The sequence below is a fragment of the Ischnura elegans genome, chromosome 11 (assembly GCF_921293095.1).
Source record: "Ischnura elegans chromosome 11, ioIscEleg1.1, whole genome shotgun sequence".
NCBI classification, from domain to species: Eukaryota; Metazoa; Arthropoda; class Insecta; order Odonata; family Coenagrionidae; genus Ischnura; species Ischnura elegans.
Genome location: NC_060256.1, coordinates 48,409,872 through 48,429,741, shown reverse-complemented (window position 1 = coordinate 48,429,741; position 19,870 = coordinate 48,409,872). Strand labels below are relative to the sequence as shown.

The 19,870-nt window shown below is 37.0% G+C and overlaps 1 protein-coding gene across 1 annotated transcript in view; it reads left to right on the top strand.

Annotated features, from left to right (window-relative positions):
• LOC124167631 (nephrin-like) overlaps positions 1-19,870 on the top strand; it is an 847,280-nt gene that overhangs the window by 773,849 nt on the left and 53,561 nt on the right. The window contains exon 8 of the mRNA XM_046545611.1: positions 5,575-5,705. Within this exon, the coding sequence (XP_046401567.1) occupies positions 5,575-5,705 (131 nt within the window). The remainder of the gene's footprint in view (positions 1-5,574; positions 5,706-19,870) is intronic.

Here is a 19,870-nt window from a genome sequence, read left to right as displayed (position 1 = left end):
TAAAAAATAAATTCTAAAAAAGAACCCTTTTCGGTCATGCGGCCCGCCATTCGGTCATTCGGTCGGTCGGTCCGCCATTATTTCGGTCATGAACGTGTTATAAGCATTTCCCTTTACTGTATCAGGGCCAAAAGGCGACCAAAACGTGGTCAGTTGACCGACCAAGACTAGGACAATTTTGAATCACCCGGTAAATCATAATCCCCGTTACATCTCAAATTCACAAAATTAACTATTCAACAACCGTATTGTTAGGGTATTCTGTAAAACTTAAGGATTAAACATAATTTTCCCACTCCCATTAATTATAAAAAAACATCAAATTTGAAATAGAAACAGTGGTTGTAGCAATAAATTCCATTTTCAACGGTATTTTTGAAAGGAAACGTGCAGTTAAATTAATCTCGAATTGCATCAGACTTAAGTGAATGTAAATTAGCATATTCACGCAGCTATCTGCATTGTTATTCTATGTATCCAAATCCCTATTGATGTAGGCTATTTATCTGCGCCCTAAGGTAATATCATGTAAAAGGTAGCAACAAGAGAATTTTCTGAAATTTATTAACTTGCTAATGACGGTAAAAATAGGCAAACAATTTTTCCCTGGAGTCGAAGCTGCTTCCCACCTTTAAAAAATAAAAAATATTAAAAAATCTGTCACTTAAATCAACCTCCCATGCTCCAACTTCCTTGTTTTTAAAGCAGGGATCGAAACTGATTCAGTATGCGACACCAATATTCATTAGTTCCGGCCGAGAAGCGGTCGGCTGACTGTACTCAGTTGGGCTTGGGCTATCGTGAAACCGCTCTCTGTTGAATCAAATACATTCACCACGGTATCACAAAGCAACAGAACACCTAGTTACCGCAAAATATTTTTTAAGGACACACAAGAAGGTACTATATTTATGTAGTCTTTTTAAATTAACTATAAGCAGTAGTAAAGATTTTACAAAAACGTAACATAGCCTTGAAATTAAAAATTATTTATTATTTCCACTGAGCCACTTAAAATCTTCACGTTCAATTAAACTCGATCTATAGGCGATGAGGATGTATTCAGATCTATTTACCACCCCACAAGCCAAGTCAATTGGCGTGAGTAGAGGGGGGGGGGGGAAACCATCTTTAAACAAAACAAAGAAAAAGTAAAAGAAAATTATGTAGGAGATGCGCTTCACGAGTCCCACAAAGCAATTACTAGAGTCCTTTATTTTTCCGAGAAAAACGAATTTCTGTAATTGTCAAACGGGAAAAATACCTCTCTTAATTGATCCCCTATTTTTGACCTATAAATATGATAAGGTTTTACGATGAGAAAAAGGTTTCAACCGACATGAGTTCCGTCAATATTGCACCTTAATGCATCTCCTTTCTTAAAGTTACAGGCAATTTCCATTTGCTCGAGGGTAAATTTATTTAAAGAAAAAGATATTTCAAGCAAAGACAGTAGGTAACAGAGATTTCCAATATTCACTAATCCGTTAGGGACCACCTCGGTCAACACATGCAGACTGCATTGCAGAGTCAACGTTGCTTTCCATCTTCAAAAAACACATTAATTAAACCTCGGAACTCATAACAAGCTCCTTTGGCCCAACCCCCACGATTTTTAAAACACGCGTGGACACAGTTTCTGGTCCCGTCACCAATATCCATTAGCTGCGGCCAAAAAGTGGTCTGGAAGTCAGGCAACATTGGACAGCCAATCATAGGCTGCCGTAAAACCACCTGATGGACAAATTATGTTCACCGTGCTTTCGCAAAGCTACAGGAAAGTTAGTTACCGTAAAAATTGGCTTGGGCAACATGTAAAATTCCCCATATACCTATTTTTTCCTCTTTTTTGAAGTAATAAAATAGAGTGAATGTCAAAAACATAGCCGTCCACTATAGTAATACGTAAGTACCTCACACGTTTACCCTGGGTAAGTTAAATGTAATTTTTTCCCCAGTAAAAATCGAATTTCACTTGACTTAGTTTATATAAAATATTACCACGATTCCCCTTCCAGTCCGGAATCTTGAATCTTATGAATAAATACTTTCATGATCTTAAGTCATAAATGAGCACTTTAACGAGCTTTCTAAAATTCAATGACTCTTCCGAGACCAACGAACTCTATAACCCGTCTCTCAAATAAACCTTCCTTAAGCCCTACTTTCTCGCCTTATAACTGTTACCGCATGCACAACCAATATCCATTATTTTTGCCCGAATAAGGTACGGCTGACCGGCTGCGGTACCTATCAATGAGAAAGTTCGCCACCGCAAGGACTATTTGGAGCCAGTTGCAAAACTGCTCTAAGTACCGAGTGCCTTCCGGTGTAAAATAATTATAAAGAAGCTTAAATATTTTTCATTCTAATATATCCCCTATTAACGGGCTGCTTAAAAGTAATATTTGAACTTGAAACACAATCGCATTTTACATGTATTACGATAATAGATGTACTTTCATATTTCCAGCCTTTGCATTGCAACTTCTTCATTCCTAGGATTTTAAGTTTTCCTAGGTTATACGTGTTCGTCACAATTTAGTTTCAAAGCAATGTTTCATCAACAGTTTTTTACACTTAAAATAATGACCAACAAATTCAGGAACCACTTAGACGCCGCTTACTACCTTTAAAAAATAGGAATAAGCACGCAAATTACAACCCTTCACTCCAAACAATCCCCCAAGGCCCAACTTCCCCGTTTTTTGAACACAAATACAAACTGTTTTCGTATGCACCACCAATATTCATTAGTTCCGGTCGAAAAGTGGCCAGTCGACCGGCCCGTGTCAGAGAAGGACCCTGTTGGAAACTCTCTCCCATTATCTCCCTTATTCAAACCACCGGCCTTACCTCAATTACATTATTCTAGAGGAATGCATCCATTGAAATTCTTACGGGTAAATACCGCCAGTGGCGCCGACTCCATGGGGCCTGAGGGGGCCCGAGCCCCCTCAATAACTCAAGAAAATAATAAAGTTATATTATGCTTTGTGAAATCACAAAAATATATTGGTAATTTTTATTTCCCATGTTTGACGATAGTTACCTTTTAAAATAAATTCAACAATGTGTTAAAACAAATAATTATAAGGTTAAGCAGGTTAACTGAATCAAGTGGTGTGAATCATGATATTGTTTCGGTGCTGCGACACACTTTGAATTTAGCCTCTTCCCGGGGCAAGACCTCCGATATGGGCCCCCCCAATATTTTTTATAAGTCGGCGCCCCTGAATACCGCTAAAGTTGGTGTTCAACTCTTATTTTGCAGAGTATCTATGGCAATAGAAATCCAAACGTATTGGAAGAAACGAGTACATGGAAATCAATAACGTTCCATCGATAGTAATTACATAGTGAGCTCTATCCTGACCTATCAAAATCAACCTCCCAGTTATAAGCGGTAACCTGAGCGTGAGTAATGTACTCATCGTTAACTTTAATGATGGGGTATAAACAACCCCAAGAATTTTTTTACACAAATGATCATTTTTCAATGACTCTGTGCATTTAATTAAGGATATTAGAGGAAACTTGCATGATCGAATCTCAAGTATTATACTTTTTAATGTGAGGTGGATATAATTGGATAAATAGCAAACTCAAAAATAGTGCCCCAGGTAAAATCATTTCGCGCTTCTATCCATAAATAATACATCGAAATTTTCATGATGCAATCACCGGTAGTTCTCTGTTATACACATAGAGAATATAATCTGCTCTAGGGTAAAAAATACCACTACTCTTAAATTCTTCCTACACATCACACAGTGGTCACTTCCTGAAAACTTAATATTTTTATCTTTCATAGTATGAGCTTGAATTGATGAATAAATGAGTCAGACAGTCACGACATTTTTTTATAGAATGGGATAGTTAAAGGTACCCGTTAATTTCAACGGGTGCAGACGACTAAAAGATGGCTTCACAATAAAGTAAACAGTGGATTACTCTCAAAGAGGTTTACGTAAAAGCAGTTTCACTATTGTATTTTTTGAATGCATATTTGCGCATTGTTGCTACGGCTGATGTCTAATGTTGAAATAGAGAAAAATGGATGAAGCTGGGCATAAAAATAGAATAATTCAGGACACGAATCGCATTGAAAGATTAAAAACAAGAATTAAGTCGTGTTCCTTTTTCCGTCCAATCACGCAAATTTTCAACTCATCTCGTGAGTGCAAATAGCTTTTAAAAAAAGCAAAATAAAATAGGCCTGCACGGAATTCAATGCTGTTTTAATGGAGTTCGTAAACTTAACATTGATGATCACTGATCGACAAACCTTTTGACGCAGCTCAGTACTCAATTCCCTTATCAGCAATTCTTTTCACACCTCAGAAATGAGTAGAGTAGCTGCGACTATCGGATAATTGATTAGACGTTTTCCTCTTGCCTCCCATATAACTTAACGTTATTGGGAGTAAATACGACTCAATAATTTTGAAACGCAAAACTCCTTTCTCAAAAAGCCTTAAAATTGCATAAGGCATGTAATTTGAAAATTTCATGGCCGTATCTTTAGTAGTGTGGGCTATGGGTTTATGAGTGAGAAGAATCAGTCATTCAATCAGTCGGAACATGTTGCTTTCATATATGAGAGAATAAGGTTTGCATTAACATTATTGGGAGTGCATACGACTCGAAAAATTTTTAACGCAAAAATAATTTCATGTTACGCCTAGATATGACACGAATATTGTAATTTGAAAATTTCATGGACGTATCTTTAGTAGTTTGGGCTGTGGTTTGATAAGTAACATGAATCAGTCCGTCAGTCAGTCGGAACATGTTGCTTTTATACATAAAAGAATAAGGTATGCATTTAAATTATTGGGAGTACATACGACTCGAAAATTTTTAACGCAAAAATAATTTCATGTTACGCCTAGATATGACACGAATATTGTAATTTGAAAATTTCATGGACGTATCTTTAGTACTTTAGGCTGTGGGTTGATAAGTGACATGAATCAGTCAGTCAGTCGGGACATGTTGCTTTTATATATGAGAGAATAAGGTTTGCATTAAAATTATTGGGAGTGCATACGACTCGAAAAATTTTTAACGCAAAAATAATTTCATGTTACGCCTAGATATGACACGAATATTGTAATTTGAAAATTTCATGGACGTATCTTTAGTACTTTAGGCTGTGGGTTGATAAGTGACATGAATCAGTCAGTCAGTCGGGACATGTTGCTTTTATATATGAGAGAATAAGGTTTGCATTAAAATTATTGGGAGTACATACGACTCAAAAAAATTTTTAACGCAAAAATAATTTCATGTTACGCCTAGATATGACACGAATATTGTAATTTGAAAATTTCATGAACGTATCTTTAGTACTTTAGGCTGTGGGTTGATAAGTGACATGAATCAGTCAGTCAGTCAGTCAGTCGGGACATGTTGCTTTTATATGAGAGAAGCAGGTAGAGTTTGCAATGTCTCTGACTCACTTAACTTGTCTCCCACCCACTCTGTCTCCTTATCTCTCTGTCTCTCTCCATCCCTCTCTGTCTCTCTCTCTAATCGTGGCTTGCATGAATATTCCAATTTGCGATGCAGATCCGCCGCAGGTGAGCCTTCAGCTGGGGAGTTCACTCAACCCGAACGAGATCAAGGAGGGCGACGACGTTTACTTCGAGTGCCAAGTGAGGGCCAACCCCAGAGAGCACAAGATTATATGGAGGCACCAGGCAAGTGACCACTTCATCTACACCTCGCAATCCCACTCTTTTAAAAATGATCAACACGTTAGAAATTACTGAAATTTTTCCGCAGTTAGTTTACTCTCACGACCGGTTTCAATAAATTTTATTTTATCTTCAGGATTTACAAATAAGCTTCTACTTATTTTGGGTGGATATCGCGTATTTTTTACAAGTTTTTTTATTAACTTGTTTCGTCTGTTTCGTCGATGGAATGTAAATGATTTTTAAACCCACTTCCCATAGTTGGATTGGCATAAAAAATGGCTCACTTTCTTGCTTCCGATGACAGTACAATATTTTGCGTTCAGAGATTCGAACATTTGTACCATAGAGCTCTAATTAATTAACTTAATTTCCTTGTAGAAAAATTGCTTTAAAATGTCACAATAGATGGCGTTTTTTATTGCGGCAGATTCGAAAAATGCCATCTGCGTAAGTGATAACTACATGAAGACGAAAAATTCCACAATTTCTTCCGCACAAATTTATTGACATATTTCTTGAACATCTATAGTTTAATCTGTTACACGACTTACCAACAAAGTAGCAGGAAATAAAACAAAAAAGATTTTAAAAACATGATTTTTCCAAAAACAGAATTAGATGCACTAAAAAGTAAAAAAAATAAGCTTTTAATCTTTCGAAGAATTAGTGTGGATTCAGATTAGGTAAAGATATTTACCTGGCGTGCCAATCCGTACCCACCTATCTGCATACTCACCTATCAGCCTCTTCTGCACTCATTTCATTGAAAATTTAATCAATGACATTGATTACTCTCAACACTTAATTCTCCGGGTGACGAAACAGCTTGTTTTTACTTTTTCGTGCATTTCATACTATTTTCGGAAAAAGCGCGTTTTTTATCTTTTTTATTTTATTTTTATTTATCGCTTTCACTGACGTTTCTCCTGTCGTGCTAGTGGCTTCTTCAGAGAGTAACGGTTATCCAATTGTTATGTTTACGGGGACGGCACAGTAGGGGTTTACATTTTAAAAATAACGTTATGAATGCTTCCCTGAGCATCAAGCCCTCATCTCAGTTTTAATTTTCCCGATATTGTCGGATTTCAATTGTCTCCCTGACCTGACGTGTTTTCAATTTTTTTTGCCGCTAATTTTTTTTACTTTCCATGTCAAACTACTGTCCTCAAGCGATGGCGAATCGATCAACATATATCAGTATAATAATTTGTATGTTTTGCTATCCTGGTATTAATGGTTCTTCTCGTTTCACCGTTAAGACTACTATTACGAGTTATCCGTATGACCTGGTACTGTCTCAGCTTTTAATTTGTCCCGGCTTTTCGTGCTTTTAAAGGAAATCTCTTTACTTTGAGCAACGATGCAAAAGCAATATTCACGGCAAATTTATTCAAAATTCGGGATATTTTCTCCGTGGTGCTTTTAATGTGTGGCAACGTAACCTGTTTCTGAAAAATTCCTCTTTGATGCCAATTTCGCTATTCACCCAAACAAAGAAGTTTATCTGTTACAAATTGTCCGCGAAAGCTTTAATCGTTCAGTGAATTTTGAGGATTATCGCCTGAAGACAATAAAAAATACATTTAAACCGGTTGCGCGATTAAGCGGATTGCGGAAAATTGCCAATAATTTCTATTTTATGAATATGTCAGAAATCCACGATATTAAAACCTGGAAATAAAAACTCCTCTCTATATTTAAATTATCCATTGAAATCTCTCATTCCCTTCGCAGGGCTGTTTTTCCCCACCGGGTCAAAACAATGGGGGATTAAATTAAAATAAATATTTACGTATTTTTTTCATGAAGAGAAGAGAATAGCCTTTGAGATTGTTGCTATGTAGTTTAATTCCAATTAGATAGAGACAATTTGGTTTATAACTAAACTTGGGTATAATTTTTCGCCTGCTATTGAAAATCTAGTCATCTTCTCCCGAACGTTAACATTTTATCATCATCGCTATGGCAGCAGCTATGCCAAAATCATAACACTATTATTTTCAGACCGTCCTAAGCTGCCAATTGGCCTTCAAAATGTCAACTAATCGTTGAAAGTCTTAGGGTGCTGGTTCAATAACGTAGACTGAGGTGCAATGATAAAGCAAATAATGCCGTTTTTGTTTACATTTCTCTGTAGGGACAATTCTACATAGTTTTCCTTAATTCATTGAGAAAGGGGATCCCGTGGAAAAACTATAAATTGTCAAAGAATGCCACTACATGTAAAAAATCTTCTCGGGATACCGCGCGGGTAAGATTATATGAGAGCGCCGGCGTTGCAGCAGCCGTGAGAATGGGTAGCGAGTCGGTACCCGAAACGTCGACGCTCTCATATAATCTTACCCGCGCGGTATCCCGAGAAGATTTTTTACGTGTTGTTCGCCGGGAAAGTGTAAAATCTTACATAATGCCACTACATATTACATAGACAACATACTTGATGACGCCACGGCAAACCAACGGTTGTAAAGCCAATAGCATATTAAAGACTGATAGGTTTTTTTTGCTGACTGTTTGTTGCTGCATTGCTTTTTATATGGTTACTACCAATTTTTACTTTAATTTTTACTTACTTATTTGTTAGTTGCCCACAGCGCGCTGTACCAGACTGTTGCTTGTCCATTTTTCTCAGCGATTGTACGAATAAAAAAAACAATTACTCGTGATTCCTACTCTTATCCTTTCGGCAAAATATCTCTCGATTGATTGTTCCTACCTGATATAGACATAGTGAGATTCTCTGATGATGTTCTCCGCTTCGCTCTGGAAGATGTCTATTCTGAATTAATCAAGCAATCTTACTCTAGCCCGTAGCCTCCGAGCCTCTGGTGGTACCAAACCTAACCCGTTTAAAAGCAGTGAAAAAATCATGAGATTGTATTGCTATGAAGCGAGAAAACTACATGTACATGTAACAGCACGTACTATAAAATTGCATTTAAAATAAAACCGAGTCCGTACCAGTTAATTCCTTGGTATAGTGGTAAGGTATACACATACAGATTATAATAACTTGTTACCATTAAAAGGCGCCCTTGTTTCCCTTCTACATGGGCCTGAAAATTAATCATGATAGTCAAAACTTTGTTTTGCTCGTAAAAAACTTATTGGAGCCTTCTTAGCTCTTTAACTTTACATACAAACAAAAAATTTATGCACGTAGTTGACACATCCTATCTGAAGAAACATTTTTTTTAACAAAATACCACCAAAGTAACCGTCAATAATGGCACCGTTGAAGTGGCGAATAAAATTCATCCACGATTGAATTCTCATTCATAGCACCACTCCATTTACCACCGCGTCAAAGATAGGACCCCGACCAGGTTCATGGCGTGTTTTCATTAACTAACACCGTACATTTTTTCCCCGCAGGAATCCCAAACTTTGTCAGGGGAAATAATAATTGGGTAAATATGAAATTCAATGGGATGAGTTTCAACAAATTATCGAAACCACCGGGATGAGGGTTTCCACATGGCTTCATTAATTTCGCAGGGTTTGAATTTCCTCAGTAAAAGGACGAAAAAATAAACTTTAGGGGCCAACAACTTTATGCAATTAAGGACGGTGTTGAGGATAGTCCACGATATATTTATCGCGTAATACACAATATGAAAGAACATACGAGGGGCACTCCAAAAAAATGAACAAATGCATGCATAATATGTAAATATAAGAATAATATGCATCGTCTTACATTTCAAAGACATTTGAGTTTCGTTAGCTAATTCAAACAAGGAATTTTCTGGGTGTTTCAGGATTTCGCAATACTTTAACAGGTGATAGGTGAGACAGTTTTTAGCATTTTTGTCCATAATTATGGGGTCTCAACTCCATACTTACTAAGCTATGGCAACGCAAACATTTTTGGATACGCTTAAGTTACTATGAAATCGATTTTTCTTGGCTATCCAGCCTTTACTACATTTAATTAAATATTCTGGATTTATAAGGATATTAAATATAAGGGCCACTCCAAAACTAATGCACACAAATTTCCTAAAACCACAATTGTTATTCTAGGCACCACCAATTAATAGAGTGCATATGTGCATCCTTCCCGCTTCCATTAAAATTTATTTGAGCGCAATACCGATGGCGTGGTAGCAGCAGTTCTATACGATGACCGATGCACTTGAAGTCCGTCAAAAGCAACGAGTATTCGAGTTCCTTTTTTGAGGATGAAACGGCCGGAAACATTCACGAAAGGTTGAAGAGGATATATAGAGATGATGATTACGTCGATCGTAGTACAGTTACTCAGTGGTCAACGAGTATCTGGTGAGAACGGTCACGCCAATGTTGAAAATCGTAGACGCAGTGGTAGACTGCAGGTACTGCACAAAACACCTCTTTTTGTTCAGCGCGCCAAGCCAGAGTTTTACCGAACAACGCATTTTATGTAACACATCATTGAGCAGGTGTTTAATTTATTACATTAGAGAATAAATTTGCTTCAGTCAAGTCAAACTTAACAATAGTCATCACATCATATGTCATTATTATTTTGTCACTCTATCATAACAAATCAAGTATGCTGGATGTGAAATTGTGTTTAACAATAAGCCAAACAAAAAAAACCTATCCATCTTGAATACGCTTTTGGCTTTACAACCGTTGGTTTGTCGTGGCGTCATCAAGTATGTTGTCTAAGTAGTATGTAGTGGCATCCTTTGAAAATTTATAGTTTTTCCACGGGATACTCTTTCCTCAATGAATCAAGGAAAACTATGCATAAAATTTCATAAAAACCTGCTAAATGACGCGATAATACACTGTAAGCATTAGAAGTGCTTAGAATAAAGGCAAGGTTGTCCGGAAATGGGTGCATTAGTTATGGAGTGACCCTCGTAGTCTATATCGGCATGCTGGAAATGCAAAACATAACCGCTTGATTAATCTGAATTACATGAAATGAGGTAAGACCCTCTGATTACAGTGCTCACCGATTAAGAAAGTCATTTTATCTAGAAGCGAGCATTTTAAGGTTGAAAGCGTCATCAGTAAGAGCAAGTAGACGGACTTTGAACTGGGACTACTCCCCGTGATGTTGTACTTGATAACGCAAAAATCGACCGTGCTATTTGTCGCTACGAAAGGTTCACTATCCCATGGTAGCTGAACTGTTCTAGCATAGTAAATAGCATCCCAAACGTATCACTTCATGTACGCAAACCTTTTAATAAGATTGGAATATCCGTGTGTGCCCTTGCAAAGGCGTGTCATCCAAAAGCTTACATCACAATTTATTTGGGACCAGCTAGTTCACATTTCAATTCAACAGAATGTAAACTGAGGGCCAGGTGCCGACAATCCCCGGCCCTTAAAAATAATATTAGCTGATAATTCAAGCGCATAAGGAAAAGGATAATGGAGAAAATCGCTCCCTATCAGAATATAAATTATTTATTTACAATAATTTCCCGCCGATCATCTAATACGGGCTTCTCAAGAGGCCATGGCAATCGTCCACAGTTTTAAAAAGTTGACTACTGACCTAGGCAAAATATTCAATCGACTCGTCCACTTGAACCGTCACTGCATCAGAAATATGAGTTATGAGCAACGGGATTTTGTCTGGAATAAAGCTTTTACCGAGCGTAGCATCACATACAACCCAGTTAATTAATAAACCACACAGCTTTCCATTATTTTTATTTCAAACGGGACACCGAAAGCTTTGAGATCGCTGTGTTTATTACATGGCCAAACCAATACGAACACATCTACCCTCTTTCGCATCCGAATTCCTAACAAACGTTCCCTCCATTAATATGAGTGACTTAAATTATTAACTAAACGTGTTTCTCACGCACTATCCACGCAATTCCTACGCAAGCCTATCTAAGAGTGACTTTCATAAGCTAAATCCGTGGCCTATTAACCCAAAAATTAAGTTCTTAACTTAATTTCAAGTTTAGTCCAACTAAGTCATATGACAATTTACGAACTACCACTAAGGAAACATCTAGCGGCCGTCAACGATGATCAAAACATGAGCATCGAATTGCCAATAGCACTCTTAACATAGTACCGAAGTCATTACAGCCGAGATGACGGATAGATATCTGCTTCGTTGGAGGTAATTCGTAACTTTCGTAAAGAAGGATATTGTAATATGTCAATAAGTAGACATGACCTAATGTTAAACTGATTATCGGCGCTGTCAAAAAACGCCCTATGCAATACATTTTCGTAAAGGCGACTAGCCCGGAAAACGAATTAAAACGTCATTCTCATAAGATTTCGACTTATCGACCAACGATCACAAAAAAAATTATTTCCGTGACATAATTTACCGAATCCGCCTTTACATAAAGGTTTTAATGGCAACACTTGCCTAAGCTTACGAAAATATTTGCCTACAGCTAGAATACGCCGTTTTAACAAAAGAACGAATACAATAATATACATGTTTAATGAATTACGATAAAAATAAAACTCAGGCCTGGCATTAGACTACTTCGAGTTATCAGCTTATAAATGCCCATGTTGAAGTCATGCCTCTCATTAAATACGTGAAAATGGTGCAAGAATTAACTAATACATCTTCTACTAGTATTTACTTAAAATAAATGAATTCAGTAAACATACCGTGTGCTATTATATAGCTTTTAAACCTCTATGGAAGTCGTCTATGACGGAAAAAATATTTTTCATTGCATTTGCGAAAAGTATTCCTGATAATTACATAGTCTTAAAGCACTTCAATCATTGTAAAACTTTATCGAAGGCTAAAAACAACATGAACACGGGTAACCAAATTTACAAAATAAGGGACCGACATCTACCTTAGGTTTCTATAACTACCAAACGCAATTCTTACCAACTGTCCTGGCAAATAAGTGAGATACCTGAGTTTTAAGTGTTTTGTCTACGGTAACTATTTGATTGGCAGTAATGAAATAAACTACCTATGAGTGAAAGAAAATTTACTTCCTGCTTCCTTCAATATCATCAAAACTCATAGGGGAGCCAAATTTTTGGCACTGCCCGAGGTTTAAAACCTCCCCTTCACTTGAGGCCAGACGCATACATATTTTTTACCTTTTTCTGGAGATTATTTTCGGATTTTCACGTACAGTGAGGTAGCCGCATATAAAAAAAACACTTTCACATCTAGCATACATAATTTATTATGATAGAGCGACGAAATAATAACATATGAGGTGATGACAGTATTGTTAAGTTTGACTTGACTTACGTAAATTTATTCTTTGATGTACTTAATGAATTTAACACATGCTCAACCAATATTCGATGTTTGCGATGATAAAACGTAATTAAGCGGTGCAATTTTAAAGATTTCCAAAGGATTCAGCCAAATTGGTGCACGGCCGTCGAACTCAGTCCCACGGCAGCGAAAAATAGAGGCGTACGTGATAACAAAACTTCGATAAATAAATGTGCATTCATTTTTCGCGTGGTTCTTGGATTCCATATAAAAGAGATCCGAGGATCGATTTACAATGCTTGCTTTGAAACCTTAAAAAAATTCACCAGGTTAGGTACGTTCAGATGAAGCGGCACGCAAACATGGAGGTGGAGCGCACGAGAAAGTATTTTTTAACGCCACATTTTTATTGCGTATCGAAATTCCCTAACCACGGCGTAAAAATTCATGGGCTTTTTCACTGAAAAAAAAACTCGTCTTCTCGGTGTGCAATTTTGTTTTTGGACCAGCACGTCGACGAACAAAAAGTAATAGAAAAGACTACTCGCTCTTCGTGTGTAAAACTTTTCTTTTAACGGCCATCCAGGGAAACAATACGCTTGAGTTTACAAAAAAACACACATGGATGAGTGTTTTGGGCAATGCATTGGCTCCTTTTTTTTTTAAAAATCCGTGATGATGATCGTTACCTTTTCGACTCTCGCGTTCGCTTATTTTGATTCCGATTCTCGTAACTTTTGGAGAGAGAAAGCCTTTCTCACCGATGAGTTTTGGCGTTAGTTTTCCCTGATATGGGACTAAAAGTGCTCCGATCAGAGTCAGCAGGAAATTATTTACATGAAAGGCCACAGAATTTCGCTACGCACATGGATTTGATGATTCAAGTTATGGCCTTGGGAGCAAAAAATCTCCCTCTTAGGCATTGTTTTATTCAGATGAATAATTCGTGCACCATTAGTTGCCAACAGCTTCAATCGATAATCTACCATTACACTTAAGAACCTGCAATGTTAACAACCCAACTCAAGTTTGCAGCATCCAAAATTTTTGTGTTTTATCGTGTATTTTTTAGCTAAATAGAGGCCATGAACATAATAGGAGCATTTGATACGGTGGTCGAGAGAGCATACAGTTCAACAACTTGATAATCCAATCGATCTTGTGTAAATAATGTTTAATTATGTAATGTTATTTAATGTGTTAAATGTGTAACTATAAATTGAGAAGTGTCTTTTTCATAATTAAAAGTGCTCAAAGGGAGTTGCCCTACAGTAAAATGTAAATGATAATGAATTTAAGGTCATCTTGAGTTCCTAATCAATAGCGAACCTCTTCGCGTCTCATTATTTCTTTGCGCCGAAGGCGCGTATATTATGCTGTCCCGGTGAGCCAAACTCAAATTAACCAGCCACTTCACAGTATAATTGATATTTTGCGCCATTGTATATGTTGTATATGTAGTGTGTTGTTTATGAGAGCAGAAACTTAAAGGCTAAAATAGATTTTTCATAAGACTAATTCTTTTTTTTTTATTAATTATGGGGAACATATATTTTTTATTTTTTAAGTGATTTTTATTCATTTTAATAGTTTTTTTCCAATTTTTACTTTTTATATCCTTTTTTTATAATGTTTTATTTTATTGTTATTATTTTTTTTAAGGAATTTTGTGATCTCTTTATCTTTTATTTTTTTTATTTAATGCAAGTAGCAATTATCCTTTATATACACTCTCTTGTATTGCAAACTAGACATCTTCATGTTCTTTTCGGGGGTGAATTAGACAGTTGGATGATGGAAATGCAAGGGTTTTCAATATGAATAAGTGAAAAAATACATATGCATACAAAGGTAGATCACCTCTACATCTTGTACTCCCTCGGTTTGAGAATCGCCTGGCCATACTACCTGACCTAAATCACAAACAGCTTTTTCCTTGTGTTACCCCTCCACATTCCCTATTTTCTAGTAACTTCCTCCTTTCGGTCCAAACCTGGGCGTATATTGTGGACAGGCACTCATCCAGAGGGGTGGAGGCTGCAGGGGTCTTAAGCCCCAACGTAATTTTTTCCCGACTGTGCGCCATAAATCCCCTTAGGAGACAACTAGCCCCTTAGAGCAATTATCCTCGTTGAGTTTCTCTTAAGGTAAAGCCGTGGACTGAGATCAGGATCTCAGATCAACACTTTTTCCAAAATTGGATAATAATAACTACTAAAATCGTTAATAATTAACCCTATAGTTTTTTTTCGAAAAAATCACACAGATTTCGGAAACTAACGCCTAAGGAACCAAGTCGTATTAACTTCGGCCGTTTCAGAAAAAGACAAGAATTAAAATAAATTTCGGCACCATTCAAGTAGAATTTATTGCTTATTAATTGAAATTAATTATTTCCCGAGTCGCTGAAATAAACCAAAAAATTAATACTCAAGTATCCCTCGAATCAAATATCTGGCTCTTGTTTGATTGAGGAACTATGCTTTATAACGTTACCTTGATGAGGGCGCTGGCACCTAAAGCCACTGTCGGAAGGTTATAACCCACATGTTTTCTTAAAGTTACCATTGTTTTAACTTTGATCAGGGATGTAAAAAACTCGTGCCAAATAAAGTCCACTATGTCCGCACGAAAACCAACCAGTCCAAATTGGCAGAGAACATGACATGAACACTAGCGCTATCACCGTGTGAACAATTAAGTCTTCCCCACAGGTGACGGCGTTAAACGCTTCGATCATGTGGGTACATCTACATACTGCCCCGCAAGCCGCCTCAAAGGCGTGTGGCAGGGGTATGAACACATACAACCCATTACAGTCTTTACCTTTGAGGTTATTGGTGTGAACATCAACCTGGGCCTTTATCGTCAGGTTGCTTATATTTTCACAACAGGACATGACATAATTTTGAGTTACATGTCTAGGTAAATTGACATTGAATAGTTTCGGCCACGTCTAAAAATCCATGGGCGTTTTAAATGCGTCTGTGAAATGGTCCTTTTTGTCCTAAATAGTGTCACTATTGATGTCGGTATAACGGTGCCCTATTAGTACCCTATCCAAGCACTAACAGCATTTTACATTATTACAGTGAAGCCATCAAAACAAAGCTACCTACTAGTACTAGCCCGGGAGCCGCTGGAGACTCTGAGGCTGCGCGCTGGGCTTAGATTGCTTGAACGATTGAGAATGGATATCTTTAAGAGCGACACCGATAACATAATATTAGAGCCCCACTATATTTCTAGGTCCGATAGAAGCGATAAATTAAGAGAGATGTTTTGCCGAACGGATAGATATGCGAATTCGTTTTTACCCCTAACCATAAAGGACTTCAATAAATGATAGTCATTATTTCCTTAGAGCATTCCCTTTTTATGTAAGAACGGCTGGTGTCCTAACACCCCCTGCCACACGCCTTGCGGGGTATTATATAGATGTAGATGTACTATTTGACAACTATGCCTAGTCAGTACGACCAAAAATGTACCCAACACAAATTTCTACTCAGTGTTTTTTACTTACAGAAAGTATTAACCTAGACTCTCATAGTCTACGGTGATACTTGAGTCACAAAATAAACACAATAAGATTTATCTTAATTTCCTGACAACATTAATTACATGAAATTCTTATCATATATATATCTGCTACTTTAAATCGATAGACGCGCGTTTCCAAGAAATATCGTCCATTTCGCTACAAATATAACCCCTAGTATTCTGGCAGTCCACATAATTCCACAAAACGATGGCAGCTCATATTCAAAAGTTGTTTGAAGGGATAATGAGTCGGTCAACTTTTTAGCACGTTCACCACAAAAAAGCCACAACGAGTCCACAAATGACTAACGGAAAATAAAATGGAGATTTGTGATTGAACCCGACCAAAAAAATCCACGTCATTCAATTTCCTCCTCAACAAATCCGAACTTGTTTGGGAAAGTTTGCCTTCGACGAAGCACTTAAAACTTTATAAATTTGTCTGAGAACAAAGGAGCGGTCGAACACTATTAATCCCTATTAAAAATAAAAATTCTAGAAATAAGGCGTCACCAGCCACATTCAGGGACTTTTTGCCTCATTCTCTGTCTCTCTTAGTGATGAATGAAGCCACGTTACCTCTAATGGCCTAGGTAGAAAATAAATGCAGAATGACTTTAGCAAGTAAGGACTAGTTCATTATGAAAAAATATACCCCAGCCCGATCTCTAGCAAGTACTTAAACTGAACGTTATGCCATGATATCAACACCGATTTCGCAATCAAACTGAAAAAAAAAAAACTTTTCTCCATATCTCGCCTACATATGTTCCACCCAAGTTTCGAGCATTTTTACTGAATCAATCATTTGCTTATCCTTGAAATTCGTTAAAATATAGCAAAAAAAAGCGTCTTAAATCATTCTTAAATATATGATTCAATAAATGATACACCCCTTCGGTCAGTTTTAACTGCGCATTTTTTCATGAATCTAAACAAGCGGAGTGCCTTTAGTAGCAATTCATGTAAATGCCTTTCCAGTTCATTTAAGTTTTTTCAACCACGATCTTTGAAAATTTTCTGTGGGGTATGTTCTAGGTTACGCTCTGTATTCGAATCCATTCATCCGTGAAATTCGTTCGAAAATGACAAAAAGGATCTAATATAATTCTTTGCGTACTATATGCATTTAATGATACATATCTTCGGTCAGCTTTACATATGCTTTTTTTGTTAATCTCAAGAAGCAGTGTGCCTTAGTAGTTCATATAAGTTCCTTTACTTTTTTAACCTCGATCTTCGAGAATTTGATCCGAGGTATCTGAAGGCTACGCAATGGATTTGAATCTCGGGGGAGTCCCCGGAGCGGATTCAATAACGAATGGAGAGGAATTCAGTTAGATACAAGTTTCATGTCTCGAATATATTGGCTCTGGGAGGTAATTTTTGCCTTAAGAAGGGTAATTTGAAAGCTAGCTAATAGTGTCGTACATTATGTGAAAAGGTATCTTCGTAAATGGTATCATTAGAATTCGTTTACATTTTTCTTCGCGTTCTGCAGCAAGCCTCACGACATCAGCGAGGGACTCGTGCTTAACAGAGGAATTTAACTTATTTGCCCTTAATTATAATTTGGTACCGTCCTTTTCCAAAATAATTCTGGTTAGTCAAAAAAAGGTGCTTCATCAAGTTATTTTAGGTGTTAAACGATGTTTAAAGCCTTCTTTTACGGAAAGGACCTAAATTCCAGCCGTAGCCATAGAAAAAACACAGCCGAGAAAATCGACTCCGCTTTAATAAAACCATTATAATCTGTTTAAAAGCGAAACGAAGGTACAGAATCATTTTATGGTTTAGAAAAAATTAAACTCAAACTGCATTTGCAGTACTAATGAAAAATAGCATCTTATTCTATTCAGGGCGCTCGCAGTTCGTTAGTACAATTTGACAGGAAGGAGTTAGAATCAGAGATACTAGTCAACGAAAAGATTATTTTCATTAGAAGGAAGGTAATATAAAAATAGGTAGGTAGTTAAAAAGGTAATATAAATTAAATATATTGAATTTTAAATCGATAACTGTATTTTATGACCTTCAAAAGCCTCGTTTAATAAATCTACTTCGATTGAATACACTATCAATTGATGCAAACAAATCTACATCATAATTTTATTTTGTGTTTGATTGAAAATGAGCGCCAGATTTGGTATTCAAGAGGAAGATAGCCCAACATGAATACTTCACAGAGGTACCTATCAATTCACAATAATGTGATTTTATTTTATCATCTAATTATCTTTATTGCATATGGAATACAGAAGCAGTAATTTTTGATTGAAACGACATGAGGTGACAATAATTAGAATTTTTCGTAGTATTTCCATATTTTGTCCAATTGAATCAATATATTCAAACCAAGGGGCAAGTTAGAACACTTACTAAAGCTAAGCTAAAAAATCACGAGATCATTAATAAAAAAGTTTGCAAAACATTTTTGGAAACCAATGCGGCCCCAGGGGGAATAGGGTGCTTTGCTATTATTTTTTTATTGCCTAAATCGAAAATTATTACTCCTGGAGTACGTATTTCACGCTTTTAGATTTTTAAATGACGATATCTATTTTTCGCGATTAAATGAAAAGTGAAAATTTTCAAGCGCGCGAAAACGTAAGTATGAATGCCGGGAAAAACTCCGTGTGACGCCGTTCTGGTTCTCGCTGCCGCAACTGAGGTGACCTTGGGGCGAGGCTTTGAGAGCTGATACGACGCAGGATGCTGGCAGGTACCAGAGTACCCTGCTAGCTGGTAGCGCTTGGCTTAAATAAGGATTATTAATACCTTATCAAACGAAGGAAACTTTTCGACCTTGGGCAGTTTTGATAGGTGATATTGAGACATGTTTCCCTGAGCTCTGTGCCTCATGCATGCATTGGTAATCTCAGACGATGTAAAACTCCTGACTACTCGTATAGCATCTGGGTCCCTGTGACGTCACGTGGAGTGGCATCGAATGGGCGCGTATTTCTAAAACCAAATAATTTGTATATTAGGAATACACTTATGATTGGTAACGAATCGCAATCAATGCCTTTCGTTTTCTTTGATGAAGGAAACTATCCAATTACACCACCCAATGCAAAAAAGGCTACCGTCTAAGGGATCGTAGCTATTGATCATGTTCGAGTGCCAGAGAAGGCGAGAGTAACAGATTGAGAAAAAGATAAAGGTATTGAGTTTTTTTTTCATGATTAGAGGTTAGCGATAAAAGTGAGAGAGGGATTTTAGGCAGTTTCCGAAGCGTTGCCTATCGCCACTCAAACTCGTCGTCGATGCCGGGCGCAAAGGCTTCCTCAGGAAATTAAATGATTTTACGAGAAAGTTTTCGGGGAAAGAAGGCCTTCCTGAATTACACCTCCAATCACCGACTTCATTCGGAGTACAAACTAAGAAAAAATAAATGGCATGGATGTGATTAAATAGAGCAGGAAATTGGATAACTTTTTTC